The sequence below is a fragment of the Pipra filicauda genome, unplaced genomic scaffold, assembly GCF_003945595.2.
Source record: "Pipra filicauda isolate LSUMZ 115617 unplaced genomic scaffold, ASM394559v2 scaffold112_size3218982_pilon, whole genome shotgun sequence".
NCBI lineage: Eukaryota > Metazoa > Chordata > Aves > Passeriformes > Pipridae > Pipra > Pipra filicauda.
Genome location: NW_024103574.1, coordinates 2,119,981 through 2,144,643, shown reverse-complemented (window position 1 = coordinate 2,144,643; position 24,663 = coordinate 2,119,981). Strand labels below are relative to the sequence as shown.

The 24,663-nt window shown below is 36.3% G+C and overlaps 1 protein-coding gene across 2 annotated transcripts in view; it reads right to left on the bottom strand.

Annotated features, from left to right (window-relative positions):
- Window positions 1-818: 818 nt before the first annotated feature.
- Window positions 819-24,663, bottom strand: part of ABCD3 (ATP binding cassette subfamily D member 3) — a 28,722-nt gene continuing 4,877 nt past the window's right edge. For both annotated transcript variants that reach the window (XM_027712088.2, XM_039383304.1), the window contains 22 exons: window positions 19,412-19,448; window positions 17,349-17,450; window positions 16,292-16,380; window positions 15,429-15,498; window positions 14,496-14,593; window positions 13,791-13,914; window positions 12,191-12,247; window positions 10,858-11,000; window positions 10,460-10,529; window positions 9,950-10,019; window positions 9,741-9,838; window positions 9,571-9,662; window positions 8,987-9,075; window positions 8,838-8,910; window positions 7,763-7,826; window positions 7,330-7,407; window positions 7,171-7,236; window positions 6,983-7,072; window positions 6,646-6,765; window positions 6,103-6,207; window positions 4,678-4,734; window positions 819-3,868 (listed from right to left, as the gene is read on the bottom strand). In XM_027712088.2, coding sequence (XP_027567889.1) covers window positions 3,791-3,868; window positions 4,678-4,734; window positions 6,103-6,207; window positions 6,646-6,765; window positions 6,983-7,072; window positions 7,171-7,236; window positions 7,330-7,407; window positions 7,763-7,826; window positions 8,838-8,910; window positions 8,987-9,075; window positions 9,571-9,662; window positions 9,741-9,838; window positions 9,950-10,019; window positions 10,460-10,529; window positions 10,858-11,000; window positions 12,191-12,247; window positions 13,791-13,914; window positions 14,496-14,593; window positions 15,429-15,498; window positions 16,292-16,380; window positions 17,349-17,450; window positions 19,412-19,448 — 1,870 coding nt within the window. In that variant the 3' untranslated portion in view covers window positions 819-3,790. The remainder of the gene's footprint in view (window positions 3,869-4,677; window positions 4,735-6,102; window positions 6,208-6,645; window positions 6,766-6,982; window positions 7,073-7,170; window positions 7,237-7,329; window positions 7,408-7,762; window positions 7,827-8,837; window positions 8,911-8,986; window positions 9,076-9,570; window positions 9,663-9,740; window positions 9,839-9,949; window positions 10,020-10,459; window positions 10,530-10,857; window positions 11,001-12,190; window positions 12,248-13,790; window positions 13,915-14,495; window positions 14,594-15,428; window positions 15,499-16,291; window positions 16,381-17,348; window positions 17,451-19,411; window positions 19,449-24,663) is intronic.

Genomic DNA, 24,663 nt, shown 5'->3' with positions numbered 1-24,663 from the left:
TTTCCTTTCTAAGGGAGCTCTACCCTTTAAGAATGCTACACAATACACTTGTTGCACAACTAATCTCAGTTAAGAAAAATCAGTACTAATTAGTATTAGAAAACACTGCATTAACTGAATTAACTGAATCAGTTAATTCAAACATATCTTGGTTGCACTTTTATACTATTGTGTTTCAAGTATCCCGATAGCTGGTATGTTTACCACAACAAAGGAAAACAAATGAAATTCGCAAATAAAATAAAAGTGGAAAGTGATTATCTTCTTTTCCTCAAAGTACAAAGATTAAGGAGCACTCAAAAGAATTACCACAGTATGTACTGATATTAAGTTAATCTTGTTCAGGCCCATACTCTTCTAAAATCAATAAAGGGAAAAGAAGTGGCCAGTAGACAAAGGACAGAGAAGTCAGAATCACAGAATATTCTGAGTTGGAAGGGACTCACAAGGATCTTCAAGTCCAGCTCTTAAATGAATGGCCCATAAGGGGACTGAATCCATGACCTCGGCATTACGAGCACCAGGCTGTAACCAACTGAGTTAATCTCAGTGCAGACTTAAAACAGATTAATGAACCTATAATCCACTTGCTCTAAGTACATACCTTCAAGTACTGAGCTCATGTACTTGGTTAAGCCTACAACTGGATGGCATCACCAGGCTGATTCCAGGTCAGATTTCAGACAGTACTGCAGATGTTTTATAAGCAGAATACAAGCCAATTGACTCATTGAGTAACTCAACATTTGTTCAATATGCATTCACTGAACTATTACAAAATTCCTAATCACATCATTAAGAAACATAAAAAGCCTAGATAAATTTTATCTTTAGATTTATTATTTCAGAGGCACTTAATGTCTTACATTTATATAGCGCCATTTCCCCCTCCAAAACACTTTACAGTATTTACACACAGGAATGTTTCCCACCACTGTTGAAATGCAGCCATCTGACTACTACCAGTACCGTCTTCAAAGCACCAACAGTTTGAGACTGAAAATATTCATCAGTACTTCGTCTTACTAAGATAGTTCAGAATTCCCATTTACGAACTTCCAGCTTGTGCTATTAAAGAAAAATAACAACTAAAATACAGTATCACAGTGCAATTCTGCAACAGAACTGAGACTTGGATCATCTTCATTAGAGTTTTTACAATCTTCCATTAGATCAAGTCTATCTCAAACACTTTAGTGTAAGGCCTTTTAAGAATATAATTCTAAAACATCATTCTTTTTTATACTTTCTTTATAAGTCTTTCTTAAAATCAAGCACAGAAGAGTATTTTTCTTTCCTTCCAGTATATTTAGAAACACTACGTTCTGGTCCTAAGGAGAGAGTAGTATCCTCAGTTTCAATGAACTTCATGGCATCTAAAGGCAGACCTATTCCTCCTTGTTTTTGGAGATGGATTTTAGTTTGCTTGTTTGTTGTTAGTTTTAAAAATAAATAAGAGATTAAACAAAATTCTGTTATAACCAGTTAAATTGTAAAGTACAATTGGGATTGGCTGCTGGGGGGCTATGTAAGTGTGCTGTGTGTGGTTTTGCTTGTCAGCACTAAAAAATACATTAAAGTATCCCAAGTTTACTACTCCACTGCAAAAGACTGCCCTAATCACAAAGATCATAGCAACTTCCTCATTTTAGAGACTAATTTTTCCTTTGTCTCTCCAAAAGGCTACTAAAACAGCCCTTCCAAAAGAAGTTGCATCTGTGCTGAGAACTTTCACAAAATAAAACCCAAACCAAAAAACCTCCTGACACAACCACCTATCTGGCATCCCTATTCTCATGATTACAACTGAAAAAAGACTACGACCTCACATACAGCATGCTGCTACCTGCTACGTTATGGCTGATGTGAGAATCCGAATGAAGAGGAAAAAGATTAGTTAAATCAGGTATCTATTTGCCTTCTTGTTAAACAAGCACAAAAAATTATTCTGGTACCTTATTCTCTTGAATATGCTATACTTCAGAGAGAAGCTTTTTTGATTTTCACTGATGCGTTATACTCTGAATCTACTGTGGTCACTAGATTCTTATACCAGCACTTGAGTACTTTGAAAGAATAGTGGCAGGTAGGGGCAAGAAACCTGATAAAAGGAAAAACATTAAGATAGCAATTTCAGCATGAAAGATAATGACTAATCAAACTGGGTAAAAATTAACAATCAGCAGTGCATCCAAGTACGTATCTATTTTATAAAAACTTGGGGTGGTTTTTTTAACCTAAACCCTTGATAAAAGATGCACAGAGAACTGATGTATTGCATATTTTATGCATGCCTTCATGTAGTGCATTCCTACATTGTATCTTACATGGAACTACTAAAAAACTACTAGACCTTCACTGTACAACAGGTATTGTAAATTTTTGTTTTAAAGCCTAAACAGCAATTCAGTTTGAATTATACCTTCTTATTCCCTGATCACAAAAAACGCCTTGCTGCATTTATGTTTGTCAAAGTCAAATGACAACCACAGTAATCATTTGTAAGGAAAAAACTGTCACAGTAAACTATCTTAAGAGTTTGGTTTCTTCACAGGGATTTGGCAGCTGGAACAAGAAAACCAGCAAGGAATAGATATCCTTAGACAACAGCGAGAATAATTAGTAAATAATTTGTATCAGAAATAAGAAACATCATAACAAATAAGAGAATAAACATAGAAATTAAAGCATTGCTTCAGGCTTCACAGCCTAGAAGACCAAACAGGAAGTACCATTATCCTCACTTGCAAATTCAGATCATAAGTAGACCTGGTTTTTTGAAGAGGGAGAAAAGGAGTAACTTGGAAAAAATAACTGCTGTATTACAGGACTGAACCCAAGACATACAACAGTCTGCTATTTCACAGATGAACATGTCTGAGCTCATTCTAATCTCCACTGATTTAAGGAGAGGAATGACTGGACCCACACTCTTTTCTCTGTTGCTTCTTGTGGGAGTCATTCATTTTTTCAGAGCTAAAAACATTCACAAGATTGTTTGATAAAAATATCATCTCTTTTCTTTCCCCCCTTTCTTTTCTGTGTCTGTCCTTTCCTCCCTTAGCCTCCTCTCAGCTATTCATTACCATAGTATTTCTAAGAGAAAAAGGGCATTTGGGGTAGGGGATGGATGAAGCTCTTGCTAAACTGGGAGACAATGGGATTGCTGAGCAGCAGAGAGAACTGCACAGACAGACAGATGCTAAAGAGAATCCAAAACCCAGCAAAGAACAAGCTTAATTTTTTTTTTACCACCAGAAGGAATTAGTTTTGTCTTTTAGTTTCAGTTCATCCTTTTTCAGCAAGGGCACATTGGCTACATCACAAGGCTTGGACAAGGAAAAGGCTCTTTCATTTACCAGGGCACAGATCTGAAGATGGGACAATGTCCTGCACTGCATAAGATCACTCTTATCATATGCATAGAACAGAGCAAAAATCCAAGACTGCTTTGCAGGAACAGGAGAGGTAGCAACCCTAATTTTAACAGGGCTTTTCAGTGAAGGGAAAGAAGGTCTACAAAAGTCAAATCAGCCGATTTCAAATGGTTTGCATCCCAGGATGAATCAGGTTACACCAATTTAAGCCCAATTTAATTTAGGCAGGTTTTTAAACCACAAGAATAAGGACATTCTTAGTACATATCAATAATTAAACCAACATATACACAATTAGCAATATCCTACATAATAGTAAATGCTTAACAAGCTGAGTAATTTTATGATACATTTTCTGACATTCTACACACTTCCTGTAATCATCAGTCTCTGTAGCAGTTCAGTTTATGACTTTAAGATCCAAATTCAACTGTGTCTTCAGTTATTTTCTTGAACTCGTAGTTTCCTCTGCCATCCATGTGCAAGTAGAACTGAAAAACAAAGAACGTATGTTATTAACCTCCAAAAAATTACTAGGTTTATAAAGTCCTATATAAATTGTATTTTGAAGTAGTTTTAAAAATAAAAAAACTTTAAAAAGTTTTAGCAAAATCTTAAACTCAGCTAAACAGAGGGTAAGCTGCTTCTACTTCACATTTCATTAAATTCAACTGCCTCTATAAAAACATTAGACTGGTTTTTTTGCATATCATACATCAGTCTGCTAACAGCCACACCCAGACTTAACACTGCTCTCTTGGTTTTTGTGACAATATACTTTGAGTTACACATTAATCCCTGTGTATTCACTCAGTATTTTTACCCACGCATACATTCTGTCTGCATAAAAAGAGTAGTAAAATCTTAAGTTTGCAAGAAAAGAAGTCCACGTATTACAGATTAACTTTTTTTTTTTAAAGCATAGATATATAAGGTATAGTGAAAGCAAAAATACTCCATGCTGTTTATTGGATTCTAGTTCAAGGGGTTTTTTGAGTCTAAGAAAGAAGACTTAAGCATCTAGTGAGTCTTTCATATTTTTGTGGCTACTTTTACAGATACATAGAGGGATTTTTGGATAGTGTTCTTCATAATTAGAAGTATAAGATTATTTCAAATAGTGAAACTGGAATATGAAAGTAAAGTCTTGAAAAAACCGAACAAAAAAACCCCCAAAACCAGAACATGACCTATCAGGATGTAAAATGACAACACCTCAAATTGTAAAGTCAATTTAATAAAGTCAGTCAACACCAGCCCCGACCACCTACACATACTCTGAGTAAAGCAGACTACATACATCATGATGTTTCCAGAGTGACTTCCTGTGGGAAACAGTGAAGAGAGTGATGCCAACCTATATGATGAAAATACCCACAAAATAGTTATTTTTTTTCTCATGGGTAAGGTGTTATTTATTTTTCAGCATGATATCAGATGAAGATCTTAAATTCATAACCACTAACTTCCAGACTATTATTAACATTTTACACATATAGCCTAATACAATATTTTGCGGGGGGGGGAAAGGAAACAAGGGATTTATCTTTTTTAATTGATTTCATCATTCTTTTGCTCTTAATGATTCGTCAAACAGAATCAACTGGGCAAAGAAGGTAGGGAATGAGACAGGTAAAACAACAAACCTGTGAATAAAGAAAGCCTAACAATAAAAAAAACCCCAAACCCACAAAAGCTATAATGAATTAACTTAGAGTGACAATTTAGAGGAGAATAATCTTCCTTTGTTTCCTTGCAACTCAGTTAACTATTCATCCCTAACAGTAGCAGCAAGGACAAAATGGCTTTGATGATAAAACAAGGTAACATTTTTGCTTTCTGCAAGGACAGCTTAACAAAGAATTCTATTTTTCAGTAGCATGCATTAGCCACTTGGCAAGTACAAATGAATATTCAAGTTAACAGAATAATAAGTGTATGGAAAATAGACTTAGAAAGCATCAGGGTATTGATATCAATGTGGTAAAATTAGTTCATGAAATACTGTCCCTTCTGCAGAGTCCTCACCTACTGTCCATTCACTACTGCAGAAGGCTCCTTAAGTTTCCACTTATGGTTTCAAGAATGTATTTCAGTGGAGGTACAGCTTTGCTCCATTACTATCCTGAGAATACTGCTACTCAATAACTAATGTTATTTCAATAACTAATATTATTTCAAGCCTATTCTTTCCCAGAGTAGGGGTGTGAAGTTGAATCGTGCTGCTATTTCACATGGTACTGCATAGAATCTGAAATGGTGAGTTAAAGAGGAAAAGGAAAAACAAAACTGTATTTAATAACATCATGTTTTCCTAGAGTGCTTGGCTCTTCATATCTCAAAATAGATGGAAATGTTAACTTCCAGCCTTTCACTTCTTGCCCTGGCCAACAGAAAGCTTATGAACAACAAAAAAGTCTAAAATCTTAGATTATTTGATCTTAACTTGACATTCTAAGACTATCTAGAAAAGTAAGGTTACTTAGCCGTTAGTAAGAGTTCTTGTATATCACAGAGGCTACACGTACATGTAAATTATCCTAAGACTACAAAACAATTACTGAATTCTAGTGCGCATAAAGTTCACAGGACTCAGCTTTTTTTTTTAGTTTGTTTTTTTTTTTAAATTTTTAGTCTGCACTAGGCATAAGGAAGAGTGAACCCTGTATCATTTTAAGTCTCCTCTTAACACAAAGAGATGTAATTCTAGAAACAAAGAGCTCACCTTTCGGCAGTGGCTGTATATGTAGCCTTCTACATCAACACTAACAGCACTGGTGCATTCATCCAGAATTGCAAACTGGGGCTTATGATAGAATAATCTTGCCATCTGGAATGCAAAACAAAAAAAGCTACTGTGGATACAGAACAACAACCAATAGTGCAGTGTTGGAAGTTATACTAAAAATTAGTGTCTAAAAGTGTACTATGGCAAGGGAATTAAGTTGCTACCCACTGAAAGCTGAAAATCCAAGAGTTGTATATTACCTTTACTTTTTTATTGAAGATAATTGTTTTAGAACTTCTGTTCATACAATGAAAGCATAAGGTATGCTAAAAGAGTGGTATAAGGTCAACATTTCCTTTTAAATTTTGAGTGCAATAAACACTATTTTCAGTTGTTTTCTCAGTATTCAGGTATTTCACATTTTGGTGGTTTCTTCGAAGTAAAATCTTAAAATTTAGTAAACAAAACTACCTTACAATTCAGATCATATTTTTTACTTATGTTCTGCATTTGTTAAACATTTATGCTTCTGAGACATACTGCCATTCTCTGTTTTTCTCCCCCGCTGAGTACATCCATCCAATCCTGAACACTATCCCAGCCTCCTTCACGTTCCAAGATTTGACCCAGCTGGACATTATCCAAGTACTCCTTCAGCACCTTTTATGGAAACAGGAATCACAAATAAAGCTTACATGAATTTAACAAAGAAATGGTTGAAAAAGGTTATAAAGGATTACACCACCATGTTATCAACCCTGGTAAATATTGAAATCCAATTAAATGCAGTGTTTTTAATAGCAGTTTCAGTATTTCTAAATCTGAAGCATTACTCATCCTAAGCAAGACAAAGGGTTAATGAACTAATTATCATTACCTGGTCAGAAATCCCTTTCCTTCTCTGATCTTCCAAAGTATCTGGATATATAACTTGATCTCTGAGGGTTCCAAGAGTCATATATGGTCTCTGAGATACAGTTAGAACCAAAGAGATATGTCAAATATTTCTAAACATAGTGAAAGTAGAAAGAGAACACTATTGTCAAGTAAAGTACTTGGCCTCACCTGGGGAACATAGAACAACTTTCCTCTTACAGGTTTTGTTAAACGCCCACCAAACAAAGGCCACAACTGCAAAAGGCAAAAGGTTAAAATGTGACAAAGAAAGTCCAATTACAACAGTGCTTTGCATTCTCCCCCACTTGTTTTAAAAAGTTCCCTTACCTCACCAAGAACGCGAAACAGTGAGCTCTTCCCACACCCATTTGGCCCACAAATCAGAACATTTGCACCAGATCGAACCTAAAAATGCAAATCCAACACATTAAAAACGCAGTGAGGATGTACTGTTGAAAGCTTCTATAAGCAGTAAGACAATCCGGTATCATCATAGGCTTGTACACATGTACTTTCTGACATTAAAATGAGGAATTTTCAGCAATAATTAATTTTTCCCCCAACCAGTTTAGCATCAACTGCTGGAAGATAATGTACTTGTAATAATAAAAACTTCTTCTACGAAAATAGCTCGTTGTCTTTTTGTTAAAAACGAACACGATGTTTGCACTTTTTTTATAAATCAGATGACCTTTGAAGTTGTCACCTTCACTTGAAAATTTTATATTAATATCATTTGCTATGATATTAAAAACATTACCTCAAAGTTAAGGTCTTCAATCAAAACATCTCCATTAGGTGTCACCAACGGAACATGATCAAACCTGTATGTATCACAACATTGGGGGGAAAAAAAAACACAGAACAGTTGCCTAAAAGAAGTTAATACTGCATGCTTACTTCAGAGATTTATGGAACAGGGCAAGATTTCATCAGTACTTCATTCACTCTCCCACTTCCCAGCTATTAACAGCTGAGGAAGTTCTTGAACCAAAATGGTACCTTAGCATTTAAACATCTACAGGTTTGTTTTTATCCCCTTCATGTATTTGTTTTCCAAATTTTCTAAGCCTTTGGTCTCCAAAACATCTTGTGGATATAAACGTACATGTAAGGATGCATGTCATTTTAAACCTACTAGTGAAGTGTATGTCATTACTTCTAGGATACACAATGAATGACTTCTCTACTCACCTCCCCCGCCTTATTTTTAAATGAAAATAATAAAAATAGCTGTATCATCTCCTTTCTTTTTTCCCCCCTTCCCCCCCTCCTTCCCTCCTACTTCCCTATCCGCTTTCCACACTGCCCAGATTGAGGTTACTTAATCTCTTAACTGGCTGTATTTTATGCCTTTAAGTAGTAATACTATGTCAATGCCATGTTCCTCAGACTACAAAGAATGAAGGAACTGATCCCTACACAAGTACATCAATGAGGTCTCTGAGCATGCAGAATTACAAACAAATATTTCAAAAATGAATACAGATTTGCCCTTGATTTTTACAGCTGAACTACATAATGGAATAAAATCCGTAACTAACATATTTCTAAGAGTAAACGAAATGGTCTGGGAAGTCACACTCCAAAGGACAGCAGGAAATGTTAGCCTAAGTCCAGAGAGCAGTTTATGTCTTCTGCTAACATGAGTGGATAAGGATTGACTTAGAGAATAGAAATGCTGAGTGGGCATGAGGTGGAATTACTTGTAAATACACAAGCACAACAGGAATTGCGAATTGTAATTAAAATCTCTATTAAGAGTCATAGAGGGGAAGACATAAAAGCCAGTCTACATGAAAAACATTGAACTCGTGAAAACTTTGTAAACATACTTGATAAGGTTATCAGTGTTGATAATTTCTCCAGATCCCGGTATCAAGGACAAAGCTTGCTTTTTATCTGCATCTTAAATTAAGAAAAAAGTATTAGAGATTGGAACACTACACAGACATGCACATATTGCATATTACGTCACATCTACCTTTTTCTTGTGATATCATAGTACGCTGGTATTTGCCACTATTCAAGTCCTTCAGAACCTGCATTAATTCTGTAATTCGAGCTGTAAATCTATATAAAAAAAAAGAAATCCAAAGAAGCTCTAATGAGCACTGGAGCACTGTTAAACTGTCAAATGACAAAGTTATTCAACCCAGCATAGAAACAGAATGTTTACATTTTAGAGTTGCACCAGGTTGTCCAATATTCACAATATTTACAAGATCCTTTCAGTGTAACAGCCAAATTTTTCTTCTTAAGGTATTTTTTAAAAAGTTTGGTAAATAGTCAATACATAATTGATTTAGGAGCATCTGACAACGCCTTTTTAATTAAACATTCAAACCGCATGCTGCTACTATTCAGATGTGAAATAGTGGATAAAATTAGCACATCTTCAGATATGTTTTCAGTATAAAATGTTTTTAATTTCTATATTTTTAGGGTGCTGCAAGGAACAAAGCACATAAATTTATTTTAATTCTACGGGCACTTTCTCAAAATGAGATGACAAACAGCAACAAAAGCTTAAGAAAGATTCTTTTACAGAACTACTATTAAGCTTACCCAGCCAATCTTGTCATTTCACGGCCTGCTAGGACTATTCTGCCCAAAGCTTGAGACATTCTCAGTAACATTCTTCCGCTTTGGTAGTAATCCTAGAACAGAAGAAAGTTTTTTTATGTGGACTAACAAAACTTAAAATCAGGAGATTGTTTTAATTCTAGTCTATTTACCTCCAGAAGTTCTGCATGAGTACTATTCTGATGACGAGGATCAGACAGGTTCAAAAATGGACGACTAACAACCAGGTAACCAACCACAGTGGCAAGGTCTGCAGTTTAAGAATAAATATTAAGCTACACAATAAGAAAAAAGGCAATTCTCATTTAAAAAGTTTGTTTTGTTATTTACAGAAATCCATTAGCACTGGACAAACACTTACATTTGGCAATGATTGTATCAATGAAACCCATAGAGAACCGGAACAGGATAAAATTATGCAAGTGTTCCACCTAGTAAGGTACAGAAGAAAAAGTTCAAACTACATCAGTACTTGTTTTACTATCGTCTATTATTTTACAGAAATTTGATTTCAAACAGTTATTTTTCAGTACATCAGATACCTCAACACACCTCTAACTGTGACAAGCACTGCACAAGAGTCCCTGCTGGTAAAGACTTGCACTTGACATCAAAACAACCTACACACGAAACTAAATAGCGAGAACAGTAATTGTGGTGGGTGAAAAGGAGGTAAGTGGCAAGAGAAAAACCACTCTACCAAGATCTTGTGTTCTCCTTATAGCCTTCTAGTTTATTCTTTAATCTAATGACTGCAGCAGCAAAAACACCAAGCCACTATAATTCCATTTCTATGAATACATGTCAAGAATCACCACAATAGAATTAAAGCATTTTAAGCAAAACTTCAACTAGGAGATAAAAGATTTACCAGTTTACGGAAGGTTCTGTGAATAGTCTGTTTTTCCCTCAAGTTTCCATTATAAAAGGCAATTTCTTCACTAAAAAGAAACAAATGAAAGGAATGTTACTTCCTTTTGTCAAAGATAGTCTTTGAAAAAAGGCATAAAACACAGGAATAGAGCACTTTCAGTTACCTTACGAAATAAGGGTTTGTACTTTTTCATAACAGTAGAACATAAGCTTATTACACCCCAGCTACAGTTAGTATAATGCACATACAAATTACTTTATAATAATCTGTATAAAGATGCAAACAGTTGGCTCAGAACTGATAGCATCAGGCTTCCCCAAATATATTTTAATGCACAGCTTCCATTTACCCCACAATATTGTCACTTATATCTTGCCATCCAAGTAAACCTATACCTGTTTGTAATGAGACGTGAGTTGACATATCTGTACTCCCCTTCATATTTTTGCTCTATAATAGTCATCTTGCCAATTGGTCTCCTTAAACGCGTAAGGAAAAACCCTGAAATAATCAAGTAGGCCATCATGCTAGCTGGACCCTGTGAACATCAAAAGAGAATAAAAGTTTACCATCTAGATGGTCTCAAATGGCAACATATATACCCAGAACGCATGACTGCCTTCTTACCTCCTACGTACCTATGTTACCAATTCAACTACATTTGCAATTCTCATCATATTTCCATCTTTCGTGTTGTGATATTGCTTAACAAATTTTACTAATTCTCTGTCCCTAGAATTCCTTCCTATCCCAGCCTTCTACTCAAGTTTCTGTTATCATCCAGTGTGACCTCTGTGTACTACTGTCCTAGTTTTTTTCATTAATAATTTCCCGGTCCTCTTTCATTTCATCTCCTTTCTGCCTACTTCTTTGTCTCTACATTTACTGCACTGTCATAGCAGCCAATATTTCAATCCCATTCTCTTCTTTGATCTGTATATCTCCAACACATTTCCTGGTTCTCTCCAGCAGTCCTGGTAGGAACCGCTTATTCTTCTGAATCCTTAACTTCCACAGACCAGGGCTCCCAAACAGCATGCTTAAGTATCACTGTAGTGTGGCACGGCATAAACTGCCTGTAATAACTACTACAGACAGCAATGCAAAGACATCTGAGACTGGAAAAGTTACGTAGGTTCAGTTAAGCCTTACTGCAAGACTATCTCAACAAAATCTGCATGATGTGTCCCAGAGCTTCTACTTCTCAGCTCCTGAACATTTTTGATAATATATCATTATACTAAGCTGAAGAATTATTTCTGAAATGATTCAGCTTATTGGCGGGAGGGGGGCGAGAATATAATGGTTATACAGCTCAATGCAAGAAATGGTTCCCCTTCATAGAGGTCACACAGGAAGAGAAAACTTATTTTTGCCTGTAAATGGAATTCATGCAAGACATATGCAGTCAGAAAAATACTGTACTAAACGGGATTCTCAAATAACTGCTAGAAGAAAATAAAGAACTTTCTTGTTTCTTCAAATTGTTGATCAAATGCCTACAAAATCTGGGTTTTATTTTCCTTGCCTCAAAATAGAGCACACTAAAGCATACAAAACATTAAGTGTAAATGCATATTTTCAGTATATCCCTTCAAATAATGGATGAATCTATAATTACCACTTAGAGTTTTCCTCAGATTCCAAACAGGTCTATACAGGTCTATACAAAGTTATAACAAAGAAGGGGAAATGTACTTGTAATTCTAAAAAAACCACTCAATTTACCTGTGCTCCTATTGCACTTGTTAGCTTGAAGATATACAAAACTATATCCAAGAAGGGCTGTAAGAGAGCAGAGTTAAAAAAGCCTTAGAACACAAAATTAATACAAAATGGTACAGAAACCACACACCACTCCAAGAACAGTCAGAGCTCTGCATTAAAAGGTTAACCTATGTGATGGTTTCACTCTAGGCCTTCCTGGAGACCAGCTTGTAACCAGGAAGGAACTAGGAAAGTGATCACGGAAGTATTCCATGCTATTCCTGTACGTAACTTGAGGTATAAATAAAGCCAGCAGGAGGGATCTCGCTCTCTTCCTTTCCGGCGAGGTTCGAGAACGGTGGGTCCCTGTCTCGGTCTGGCTTATCTGAAGCTGAGGCCTGCAGTGACTGCTGTTATCTGCCATGCGTGAGGGGAGAGCCCTGGGGCGTGTCCAGCCATCCTGCTTGTTCAAAGGGAAGTGGTGAGATTTTGCTAATTTACCTTCAGTTGGCTGGTTGACTTGCTCGGTCTTTGTCCCTTTTTGTCCTTCTCCCTTCTCCCTCCCCCTCTTCCCTTTTTGGGGAACTGTTTGGGATTTCTGGAGTTGTGGTGTATAGTATTCTCATTGTATATATCTGTCTCATATGTAAAATATATATATATTTTTTTTTTGCTATAGCTTTGGTTGCTTAAGTCGTTTCTTTTCTCTTCCCTCTCTGGGAAGCAGGTCCTTGCTGTCGAGTTTCGGGGACTTGGTGGGAAGCCAGCTCGAAACTTGCACAACCTATTACACAAACTAAAAGCTAAAACAAGAGCAATCTCAGTCATATGACTTTTCCTGAAAACATTCACTCAAGAATTGAACGCAGAAGCATTATGATCTTCAAATACACACCATATAAAAAAAGTACTTCACTATTTTAAGTCTGTAATAACACCCTGCTCACTAATCAAAGTGGACTAGACCCCATGATTACTCAACTGAAGTAATTATGAGAAATACTGAAAGAAAGGATAATCCCATATGTTTGGCTATGTACCTGATAGAAGGAACAATCCAAATTGCAAGCATCCTGTTCCATAACCTCTTTCTCAAAGCTAAAACAGTTGAACTACAGGTTTTGTAGTCAGAAGGCTTTGAACAAAGTAACTTGTACTTCGCTTATACTTTAGCTTGTATGAAAAACATAGCATTAAAAAAACCAGAGAAATAGTCTAAAAACATCCACAAGTATTCTCCTTCATTACGTAACCCCCCAAAATTTACAGGAGAAACAGGGAGGAGCTTATTTAACCACACCTCCCTATCAAAAGTAATATTCGTAAGTAACTAAAAGGTAGCCATTGGTTTTCTTCCAAAAGCTGAGAAAGCAAACTCATCATTCTTCAACTGCAAAAGAATGCAACAAATTCTTTAAAAGAAAATTTAATACAAATTATAACAACTCATAAACAGTGCTTTGGTCATGAAAACCACAGAGTGTGAAATAATATAATATCATAAACAATATTTTTTCATACCATATTCCAAGCAACCCACATAAAAACACACACAATTGTTTTGACACCACATCCTAAACGACTACAGCTATTACTCAAAGTTCTCTCTTGGAAGACTTACCTTGCTAAGGTTTGAGTACAGGTCCACTACACTGTTACAGAATTTTTCCACATCCTGTGTAAGGAGTTGATCTGGATTAGCTATTCTGTTGTCCAGATTTCCCATTTTGTAGTATGTATAAGCTCTGAAACAAAACAATAGCTAAGCAGCAGAAAAGAAATCATTACCTGGGATCTGAAATAATTGGAGCCCCCTTGCTTCATACAACTTAGATGGAAAGAAGGTCAAACATTAATCAAATCCACATTAGATCTTGCAGGGTTGTTTAGGCTCCAAGATGTCTTAGTAAAAGCTCAGGCCCACATTGCTATTGAACTTAGCTAGAAAATGCTCAGAAATTCTGCTTCAGCACATCTGACAACCAAAATTCAGCACAGAAGGAGCTACTCCAGCTCCTGCAACCAATTCAGTCTGCACTAAATGAAAGGAACTGAAGTACTTTGGAAGCTGACCCAATCAATCCGAGAAGCAGTACGGTGGTTTTTTCACCCCCCAACCGAGCCAAATTTGCTCTCTTTATATCTGCGCCATATACAACCCAGACAGGCTACTTATCCTCAACTGCAAGTTAACTGAAACCAAAACCCTTTTCTGAGCAATGTACCTTACCTATTAGGCACCTTGCAACCTTTTTACAATATAATCAGAATTATTTTAATCAATTTTAAAAAACTTTATACTATAGGTTAACAATGTGTTACTTACTTGAGATATTCCTCATAGAGGTATCTGGTAAGTCTTACTCGGAAACAAAGTTTCAATTCATTTAGACCATACTTCAGGAAGTTATTCACTAAAGAGATCTAAAGTAAGAGACACTATTTCAATATTTAGCTAACACAATTCAATATACTTATATCAGTTTGCAGCATAAGTTGTGTAAACACTTCAGAACAGGTGAATTCTTCCCTTAAAGTCAGTAATACCATTAATACACCAAAGATAAACATATAGCATCTGCAGGATGCTACTGCTTAGGTTTCTGTCTCCAGTTTCCAGTGGCTCTCAGTATTTAAAAACATAAAATTATGTTCATCTAGCTTATTTTCAGCTCTTCTGATAAGATATAGAAAAGAGCCACCATTTGAAAACCATTCTCTTAAATTTATCAATTCCTTCTTAAATCTATTGCAAACCAGGTACATTATCTATTAGACAGTAACAATTATTTCTGCCTGGTGCAGGTCAGAGATGTCAACAAGCTGAAGTAAAGTTAAAGGGTGGGGAAAAAACATAACAAATCTGTGAAAAATATAAGGATTACAAAAACTTAAGGTCTAAAAAGAAATCTTCATCTTCAATCATGCCTAAAGAATCCCAAATCTACAATACTGAAACATAATCCAATCCATAAGACATTATGCATGGCACATTAAGCTACAGTCAAAATTGCCATCAGTAAAACCAACCTGAAAACCTAAATGTATCTGTTAGAAAAATGGTTGTGACCAATAAGAAAATATGCTGATAAAGTCTCCCACTGGAGCCAGAAAATTAAACGTGTCTTAATACAGACATGCATGTAAAACAACTCATTTCCATGAGTTTTAAGACATTCCTGTGAGATATCTTCCTCAAACTCTTAATTTACATATAAAATGTGTTCTGCTAAAAGGTCAGAAGAAGTAGAGCACTTACAGCGGGCATTGCGGCAATGAAGTTGAACAAGTATTTCTTGAAATCTTTCCTGCTGCGGCCAATGATAGCACTGTAAATGACCACCAGCTAAGAGTTAGTTACAAGAGAAACAACAGTCTTAAGTGGATAAATTCTCAGAGGACTACACAGAGAAAGAAAATAATCGTGGAAAACTGTAGCATCAGCTGTAGGATCCAGCTTGTGTAAGTTACGTGGCAAGTGACAGACTCAGCAGTTCCCTCCCTTCTGCTCCTGCTGTAACTGCCCACAATAAGGGCTCAGAAATTCATGGTCAGAGAATACCAGTTCTTTCCCTTCTCTGCTTTCATATAGATTCTCACACAAGGAACAAAGCAGTCCTTCCAGTCTACAAAGCACTAAATGTCTCTCCTGAAACACAGTATCATTTTGAATTCACACTTCAAGACACATTCTGACTTGCTTCAATTAGTAACAAGACCAACAAGAATAATCAGAGGTCTAAAAAACACTTTCTAACACAGAAAGACTGAAAGCATTGTTTTTACCAATCTAAAGAGCAAACAACTCAGTAGGAAGAAATAAGTCCTAATATCCACACAACATGTCTAAGTCTACAACATAAAACCACTATGCCACCATTCTGAAGTGCTTTCTTAGACGTTCATATCAACAAAATGTAGAGTCTTCAGTGTACAAAATGTGACCAAAAGAATATTTAATAAACCATTTAAAAAGAATAACATAATAATTTTATTTTTTTAACTGTATAATTTTCTGTTTTAAACAAGCAATTTGTAAAATGTCTCAAAACATATTCTGACAGACCACCTTCCCTGTTAAACACAAGAAAGAACGTTTAAAATTAACAAGCATATCGGTACCTTTCAATGACTGTTCCATTCTGAATCATCCAAATATCACAATAAGTGCGGACTACCAGCATCACAGCAATAAGCAGCAAATAACCTGTCTAGTACAACCACAGAAGTGTAACAGTTAAACAACGGATAAAAGTCACCATTTTTTCCAGTAAGTAATCCTACAATACCTAGCAGAAACATATCACCCTACTGCCCCCACCTAACGTAACATTTGCTTACTTTGCAGGAAACATATTAGCATACAATGTTTTTAATAAAGTACTGAATTCATTTTTATGGAGAAATTTTGCCTTTTAAAAAGCTGTATTTGGTTGATACCTATACTGGACACAACCTTTAAGATGAAGGATTGCATTCATTAAGATGAAGTTACTGCTATTCTGACACCTTTCTGCCATAAGGTTGCAAAAGACCTCTGAACGTTACCTACTTCAACTCCCCACTCAAAACAGGGCCACTAGTAACCAGTCACCAGTCAGACCTTGTACCATTGATCAGAAAACCTCTCAGCCCAACAGTCCAGCCAGTTTTCCATCCACTTCATTGTCCACTCATGCAGCCAATTCAGTTTGGCTATCAGGGTACTAAGGGAGACCTTAGAGTCAAGGTCTCACCAAAATCAAAGTAAATACTCAACATTTTCTGTTCTTCCCTTATCCACACAGCTATCTGTCTTATGACTGAGAGCAATCAGGTGAGTAAGGCATGATCTGCCATTGGTAAATCCAGGTTGGCTGTTTGCAACCACTTTTTTGTCCTTTGTGTGGCCAGAGTTAGCTTCCAGGAGAATTTGCTCACAGCCTTACCAGGAATACAGCAAGGCTGACCAGCCTGTAGCTTCCAGTATACCTGTTTTCCAATATGAGAGCCATATTTGTTTTTTCAGGGGGGATTATAAGTAACCTCTTCTGAAGGCCATGAGCTTCTGGAGTTGACTAAGGCCAGCTCTGTGAGCACACTCACAGGCATTCCCATCCATGCTTCTGCCTTCTATGTACTTTCTTTTTGTAAATGAGCTGTTGAGTGTCCCTATTCATGCACTGCAGGCAATGCTTACCTCTTTGCAAAGTGTTCTAGGGACCATTATTTTCAGGATTCGACATATTCTTGCAATAAACACTCTGTCCACCATTGCTCGCTCCTTCTTTCCCTCTTTCTGCTGCATGTAGAACAAGGAAAGTAAGAAAAGTAAGATTTTTTTGGTAATAAGTATTATTTAACTGTTGATGTGATTATTTTCCTTATCCAAGTTATTTACTGCTACCTTCCTTCTGGAGCATTTGCAACATTTCCTTCCAACTTGCTCTGACAAATTAAATATAGTGTAAGAACTGGGAGCTATCAAAACAAATTGCAAAAGGAAGTAGCTGCCATGATACAAAATACTTTCTATTTCAAATCTATGTTAAGGGTGACATACAAACAATGCAGACCACAGCACTAAAACATCCAACTACAAGTTTAATGCAATCTACCATCTCTTAACATTGCTTGTCTCTAAAAGACACCATCAGCCAGTATTTTTACAGATGTCTTCCAACATCCAAACAGCTAAATCTACCAGACTTAAAAACCCTCCTGTACTCAAGCACCTTTTATTTGGGTCAGTTGCACTTGTTCACTCCATATAACCCTATCTCCTGTTCTGCATTCTTTTTAAAAGCTAACGGTGCGAGTATTTTTTCTTTTTTTCATTTGTTTTCTTTCTTTTCCTTCACACAAGGATGTGACAGAAGAATTTGGTCCTGAAAAACTGATCAAAAGGGTACACTTTCAAAAAAGTCCTGTCTAATCAACCTAATCCTGATATCTCTGCTACCCAAGGTTCATGTGAAGCATGCTATCAATGCCTATATCAATACTACAAGATAGACAGGAAACCTGAAAGAAAAAAACTCACTCTGAATGCTGTGTAAATAAGCCTACACCTGTTTTTCACAGGATGAAGTCAACAATAGTCCCACCCTTATCAAAAAAGTATGTGAACACCAACTACAAATAAAAATTCTAGTCAGATAGGATGCTATGTGGTAGATGATTAAAATATTTTAGTTAAAAGTTATTTACATGAAAATCCAAGCAATCCAAACAACTAAAGACTACTGTCCAGGCCTAATGAAGGATGATCCTACATATGTTATTGCTTTTCTGTAATTGAAACGACAAACACAATGTCTGATGTGCTACATTTCAAGAGAGTACCTGACTAAATATATTTGATGCATAACTTGAACCTATTCTTCCTTTGTACTCAGCTCTTTCTCATTTCTATTTCTGTGTTGCACTTATATTCGTTCCAGTATCTCCTTTCCCAAAAGTTTGTTTTTTTCCCTTGGACTGTTAATTCCTCATTCAGTATAATTGTATCCAAGACGGGTAGGAATAAGAGAAAGCTAGTTAAGATTTTTACAAATAGGTACAGCTACGCAAAAGACAAGTTTATGGCAGATAACACAGTCAAGGTGTGGCTAGAAGCTAACATGATGCTTGTACACAGCTTCAGATTTATCCAGTGCAAGCCTTTTCTTAAGTTTTCAGCAAAAGATTAAAGTATCTGAAAGCTATTCATACCATCATAAGACCCAATACTTCTAATCATGGACTTTGCCTTTTGGTCTGTCATATTTCATTTGAATATAAAACAGTAAACTTGGCTTAAAGGGATATATGATAAATAAATTAACAAACATATGCCAAACCTCCTACCAGAAGTTTGAAGTAGTTTTTAGAAATTGTCAGACTCTACATCTTGTTCCATGCTTTTTCTTTTAAATAAAATATAAATACAAGTTATACCAAATGTACACATAGCTGTTTGTTGCTATACATACAGATAAACTTAAACACTAGTCCTTACATTCATAAGGCACTATGAGATAAAAAAAGCACATGGTACACATCAAGTGCATGTCATTATGGAGCCAAACTTCAGCCTCTTGTGATTAACCTGATTCTTCCATTTGTTCCACCAATGCAAGTCTGAAAGTATCATTCAAGCAGTATTTGCACCAGAGCCATCATTCAGTCCAAAATTAAACTACAAGGATAGGACTTAAAACTTTTTAAAAATCAGATTTATTTAAAATGAATAAAGAATATATGACATGAAAAAAGAATTACCTCATTGTTCTGCAGTGCTTGTTTTCCACTTCTTTTACTGTAAAGGGAAGAAAAAAAGTATTTTACTTGTTACTAACACACTTTTCTTTGTCTTCATCTTTACATAGAAAAGAAAGCTCGAGATTATATCCCTATTTCTTTCAAAGCAATACAGTGTCTGCAGCAGGGCTACCTTTTATGTCAAACCTATGTGCTGTTTCTTTACAATTTCAATTAAACCTTACCCCTTTCAGAAACCAGTCTTATGTAGGGAAACTAAGCCTCAATCTTTCATCTCAGAGTTCTGCTTTACCTTGGCTCTGTATCATGAACTCCAAGTGTTTTTATGTTTCTCACATATACTTTACAAGCATGGCTACATGATTCCACTGACCACAAATGAAAACTACAGGAATGCAGATTCAGCAATCCAAGCAACTCAACTTTGATGTTTCCACATCATCTATGTAAGCCAAACAGATTTTGTTTGCATTGTACTTGACTTTCAAATAATGCATTTTACTATATATTGAGATTATTTGTTCGTAAACATATGCTGCAGGGGAAAAAAGTCAGAGCCATGAAACCAAGTTCCTGCAAAGGTGTGTATTGGAAGGGAAGCTAGTTTTTATTCTGTCCATTTTCCTTCCCCTGCATTTTACAGAAGAGTTAGAAGAAAAATATTTTTCAACTAGCGCTAAACAAACATTCAAAAGCACAATGTTATTCTTTTTCCTCTACTTTTAAGAAAGACAAGCTGACATATAAGACAATTATAGTTGGTCCTTCTCCCTTTCGGAACACTCAAGCACATGAAGCTGTTGGGAGAGTATGTGTTTATGTAGTTTAAAAGTGACAGCTAACCATACAAATTGTAACTTACCATTTCTCAGCCATGACACTAAAACACTGAGAGCAGGCTGCCTAAAAACTACAATATTCATACACTTTCAGGCAGCACCTCAAATCACAAGGAAGCAGAAACTATGAAAGGCACTGCTCCTACCTGCCTACAACATCAAAACAACTGCAGACTGTCACGTAACCAGCTATCCCACAACTTCATCAACAGCATCATTTCAGACTTGTGCTTTAAAGCTCTGTGAAGAAAATATCTAGAATGAAACCATGCCTATTCTAATTTATGATCAGGAAGATCTATGAATGTCTGGCCAATGAATAGAAATAATTACTATGAAAGGAAAAGGCAAGGTAGTAGAGGAATATGAGAAAAAAAGGGAAGGAGGAAGACCACGAAAGCAAGTAGGGAGAGATGCTAGTTTAGCCAGAACTTAATTAAAGGTAACAGAGAGACAGAAGCCTGAGAGAAGATAAAAATCCTGTAAGACTACTTGTGCAAAAGACAAAATAAAGAACATGAAGGGCAGCAGAGGGCAGTTTGGGGGAGAAATAACTTAATAAAAGTTCAGAAGAGATATAACATTTAATCAGTCTGTGACGGAAGTACGTCTGCGGAAATGGTAACTGTGCAAAGTTTAAGGAACAATCCAGTAAGAGACTGCATCCCAGTGACAGAAGAGCAATGTACTGCTGTAACAAGAAACTTCTCAACACATCTTGTAATTTTTCAAAGCAGAAAAGGTTGACCTGTATTTTTAGAAGTGTCCTTGAATATGGATCATTCCAATCATAACTGGTTTGGCGCTAGGAGAAAAGCAGTATTCTTAAGCATGAATAAGTAGTTATCAAATTATGTGGTTATTTCACTAGACAATTCATGACTTGCCATAATGTAAAATGAAAGCATGATGCTCTTCCAGATATGCTACAACTCCTATAAGCTTTGTTGCTTCAAGCCTTCCCAGTGTTTGAAGTCACAACACTCGTAATACACAACTATTTCAGCTTAAAAAGGATCAGAAGGGAATATATTAATCTATTAATCTATTAAGAAGATAAGGCCCAGAATTATTCTGGCAGTTAGTTGAATATCTTTGATCTATTTATTGATATATTTTTCCTACAGTAGCTCTTGAGAGAAATTGAGCTGCTGAAACTACTGAGCTGGAACTGATTATCCACTAAAGAGAAAGAAGGATTGTTCAGAAATCATAATCTCACATTTCATTGTGAACTCACATTTAATTAGAATTTATATTTATAAAGTTTAAGATAAAAATTAAGTGTTTGTAAATTTAAAACCTAATGAAAAAAGAGCTTTAACAGAGTTTTGTTCTCTTTTTCTACAAAAAATTTGTGCAAGCTCAAAATGAGACTGATACTTCAAAAGCAAAGGAAACAATCTTATTTATGAAGTCTAGAATCAAAAAAAAAAAAGTGCCTAAATAGCTAAATAGCTCTAATGTGGCTCTTGATATTAAAAAAAATAATAATCCGTTGTTATTTTAATAGGTAAAAACATTTTACTTGCAACAAAAGACTGTGCTATAGTTCCGTCTGGAAAAAACTTCCACCAGCTGATTAGTACAGAACTCTTCCTTCTCCAGAGTCTCATTTTTTCAGTCTGATACCTACTGGCAGTACTCCAGACTCCATTACACTACTGTAGAACTTTTTCGTGAGAATTGTGGTTGCATTCTCATTGAATTTAAAGACTAAATAACACCCTCAATTACTCAGCGAGAATACAGCAAGACTATCTGGTTACAGCAGAGAGCTCTAACATTTGGAATAGATTCAAGCTCTCTATTATTCTCATTTACTTAATGTTGGAGCATCACAAGTCTTATTGGTGGAGGAAGGCAAGTGCTACTTGCTGGCCAAATTCTCTGCTGCAAATAACTCCTCTGGTATAAGGGCCATTGTTCCTTTATGCCCTCACAGAGAAGAAAGGGTGGTGATGAAGAGGTTCTTAAAAGGACTTACCCAGACAATACATAGAAAAAAGAAGAAAAAGCACGGTATCATAACATTTCTAACACTGAGTTAAGAACTGTAGAATTTATCATATTTTCAAGATACGACTGTATAAAGCCCTCAAAAAACCAATCTGAATTCGATGTGGATCGTGCTTTGAGCACTTAGATTAAGTGACTTCTTGAGGCACCTTCTATCCTAAGTGATTTTTAAAAAGAATAAAAAAGTAAAATTTTCTTAAGAACATGAAGAGGCTAGAGATATAATGGGACATGTATCACCTGAAGAAGTTTCAGGAAAAGCAGCATCTCGGATGTAGCCTGTTATCCATTATTTAACTGCACACAGCTTTTAGAGAAAACAGTGTAAAAGCAGAGAAAGGTATCAGCAGTACTGAGATGACACAACTAGACCAAACTTGTCATTCATACATGCATGGTAACTGAATAGCAACTCACTAAAGATAAGTAAATAGACAAGTAATTACCTAATAGACAGTAGACAATACAACAAAACACCTTTCTCCAACACTGAGAAACATGATCAGCCCAAACCAGCAACATGTTTCAAAGAAACTAATAAAGAATTTTAGGACTCTGTACTGGCATTTGACAGCTGATCCAACTTCAAGGACAGCAGTGTAGCACAGGGGGGAGGCAGAAGACTTGATAATACCATGAAACTTCAGTCTCCAAATAAGTATTGGGCACAGCACTCACTGTCTTTTGACTCTATTTACATACCAGCAAGGCTATTCTCTCCAAAGAAACGTGCAACAATACTGGTTACTCAAAAAGGATCATTCTCAATACCACTGAAGAAGAAACTGCAAAAAGTCTTGAAGAGGCCACTGAGTATACTTACTGAAAGGCCTCAGGCATGTTAGTTCTGTGGTATTTATTAGCAAACAGGAAAAAGTTAAAGGATTACTGTCTTTGGAAATACCTGTCTCCATCCAGAACAAAGTTCAGAGGAAGCAATCTACACTGAGCTAAGCATAACAGGGAATTGAGATGAGAGTGATAAGCTAGACTTCCAATTTAATGACATGTCAAGAGGAAATAAGGGTTTGAAAACGTTGTGTTGTCCTTAACTGAAAAAACACTACAAATTTCAGGTCATGCTACCTTCTTTCTGTAGAGTAGGATGACTAGCTTCTGCTCAACACAGTGCAAAGGAAGAATATCTGTGTTAGGATTAAGTGTAGCATTTCAAAGACTTGTTACCTATAGGCAACTTTTGTATTCTTCAGACCTTACATTCTGAAATGGCACTGGGCATTTTCCACAGCTTTAAAAAAAACACACAAGGTAACAGTTTGTAATAGTTCATGATTATTTGTGCAGTTTCGGGTTAGTTTTGCAAACAAGATAACTCCTGAGACGTTGCAATGACAGAATAAAACTCAAATGACCAAAGATGGAACGCAACCATGTGAAAAAATAACAGCTATAATGAGAAAAGCGGGTTATCACTCACACCACACTCCCTGGCAGGCACAGCCTCACACTGCACACCCTGCATAGAAGAGTGCAGAGCAACAGCACAGTTATTTCAGGTCAAGGGCAGCTACCTTACTCGGAAGCCTGGGCTGTCCAAAAGCATGCCCGTTTGCACAGTACACCCTGAGCACACACAGAACCAAGAGCACAATTTTCTTGGCTCTAGGTCAGTGCCTAGTTGCAGCATAACCAAAAATAATGTGAGGGGAATGGATTCAGGCAACCAAGAAGTGGACTCTGAGAAGGTCACAGACATTTACCTCACTGCAAGCAGGAGCTCTGAGTTGCTCCGCATTGCTAAAGCTCAAAGGTTTCCTTTGAGAAGGCAACAAAGCAGAACTGTTGTGGAGGACATTCTAAGTTTCAGTAGAAGAATGCATCTCAGTAACACAGTTTACATGTAAGAAAAACCTTAGCACTAATAATTTTGCCATAAGCTGTGCTGTGGCCTAAGCTGTGGTTGTAGCTCTCCTTCATGGATAACAGTGGAAAAAAACTTCTAGCCAGCTTCCTGAAAAAAAAAAAAAATTTCACGCTGTGACACACTTACACTAGATCTTGCCTTAGATAGGAAGCATTTTATGCACCTTAATAAGAGAGAAACCACTAATTAGCTACCCAGGCCCAAAACAAAGGCACTCTAAATGCTAGGAGCAGGGCTGAGTCATCTGTTTTCTCCTGTCTCCATACCCTCCAGCTGAAGACAAGTTTTCTGAACCCCAGGCAGGTTTTTCTACAAGACTGGATTTTAGATGCATTTTCTAGTAATCATATCTGTATGTTTTGCCTTTTTTTTTCTTTAATACTAGCAGTAGATCGAACAGTCAAATTCACATCCTGGGTAAACTTACTTAAATGTAGTTAGCGTAGAGTTGTTTTTGGTTTTGACACCTGTCACCTTTTACCCAAGTAACACAGGTTCCCTTTAATGAT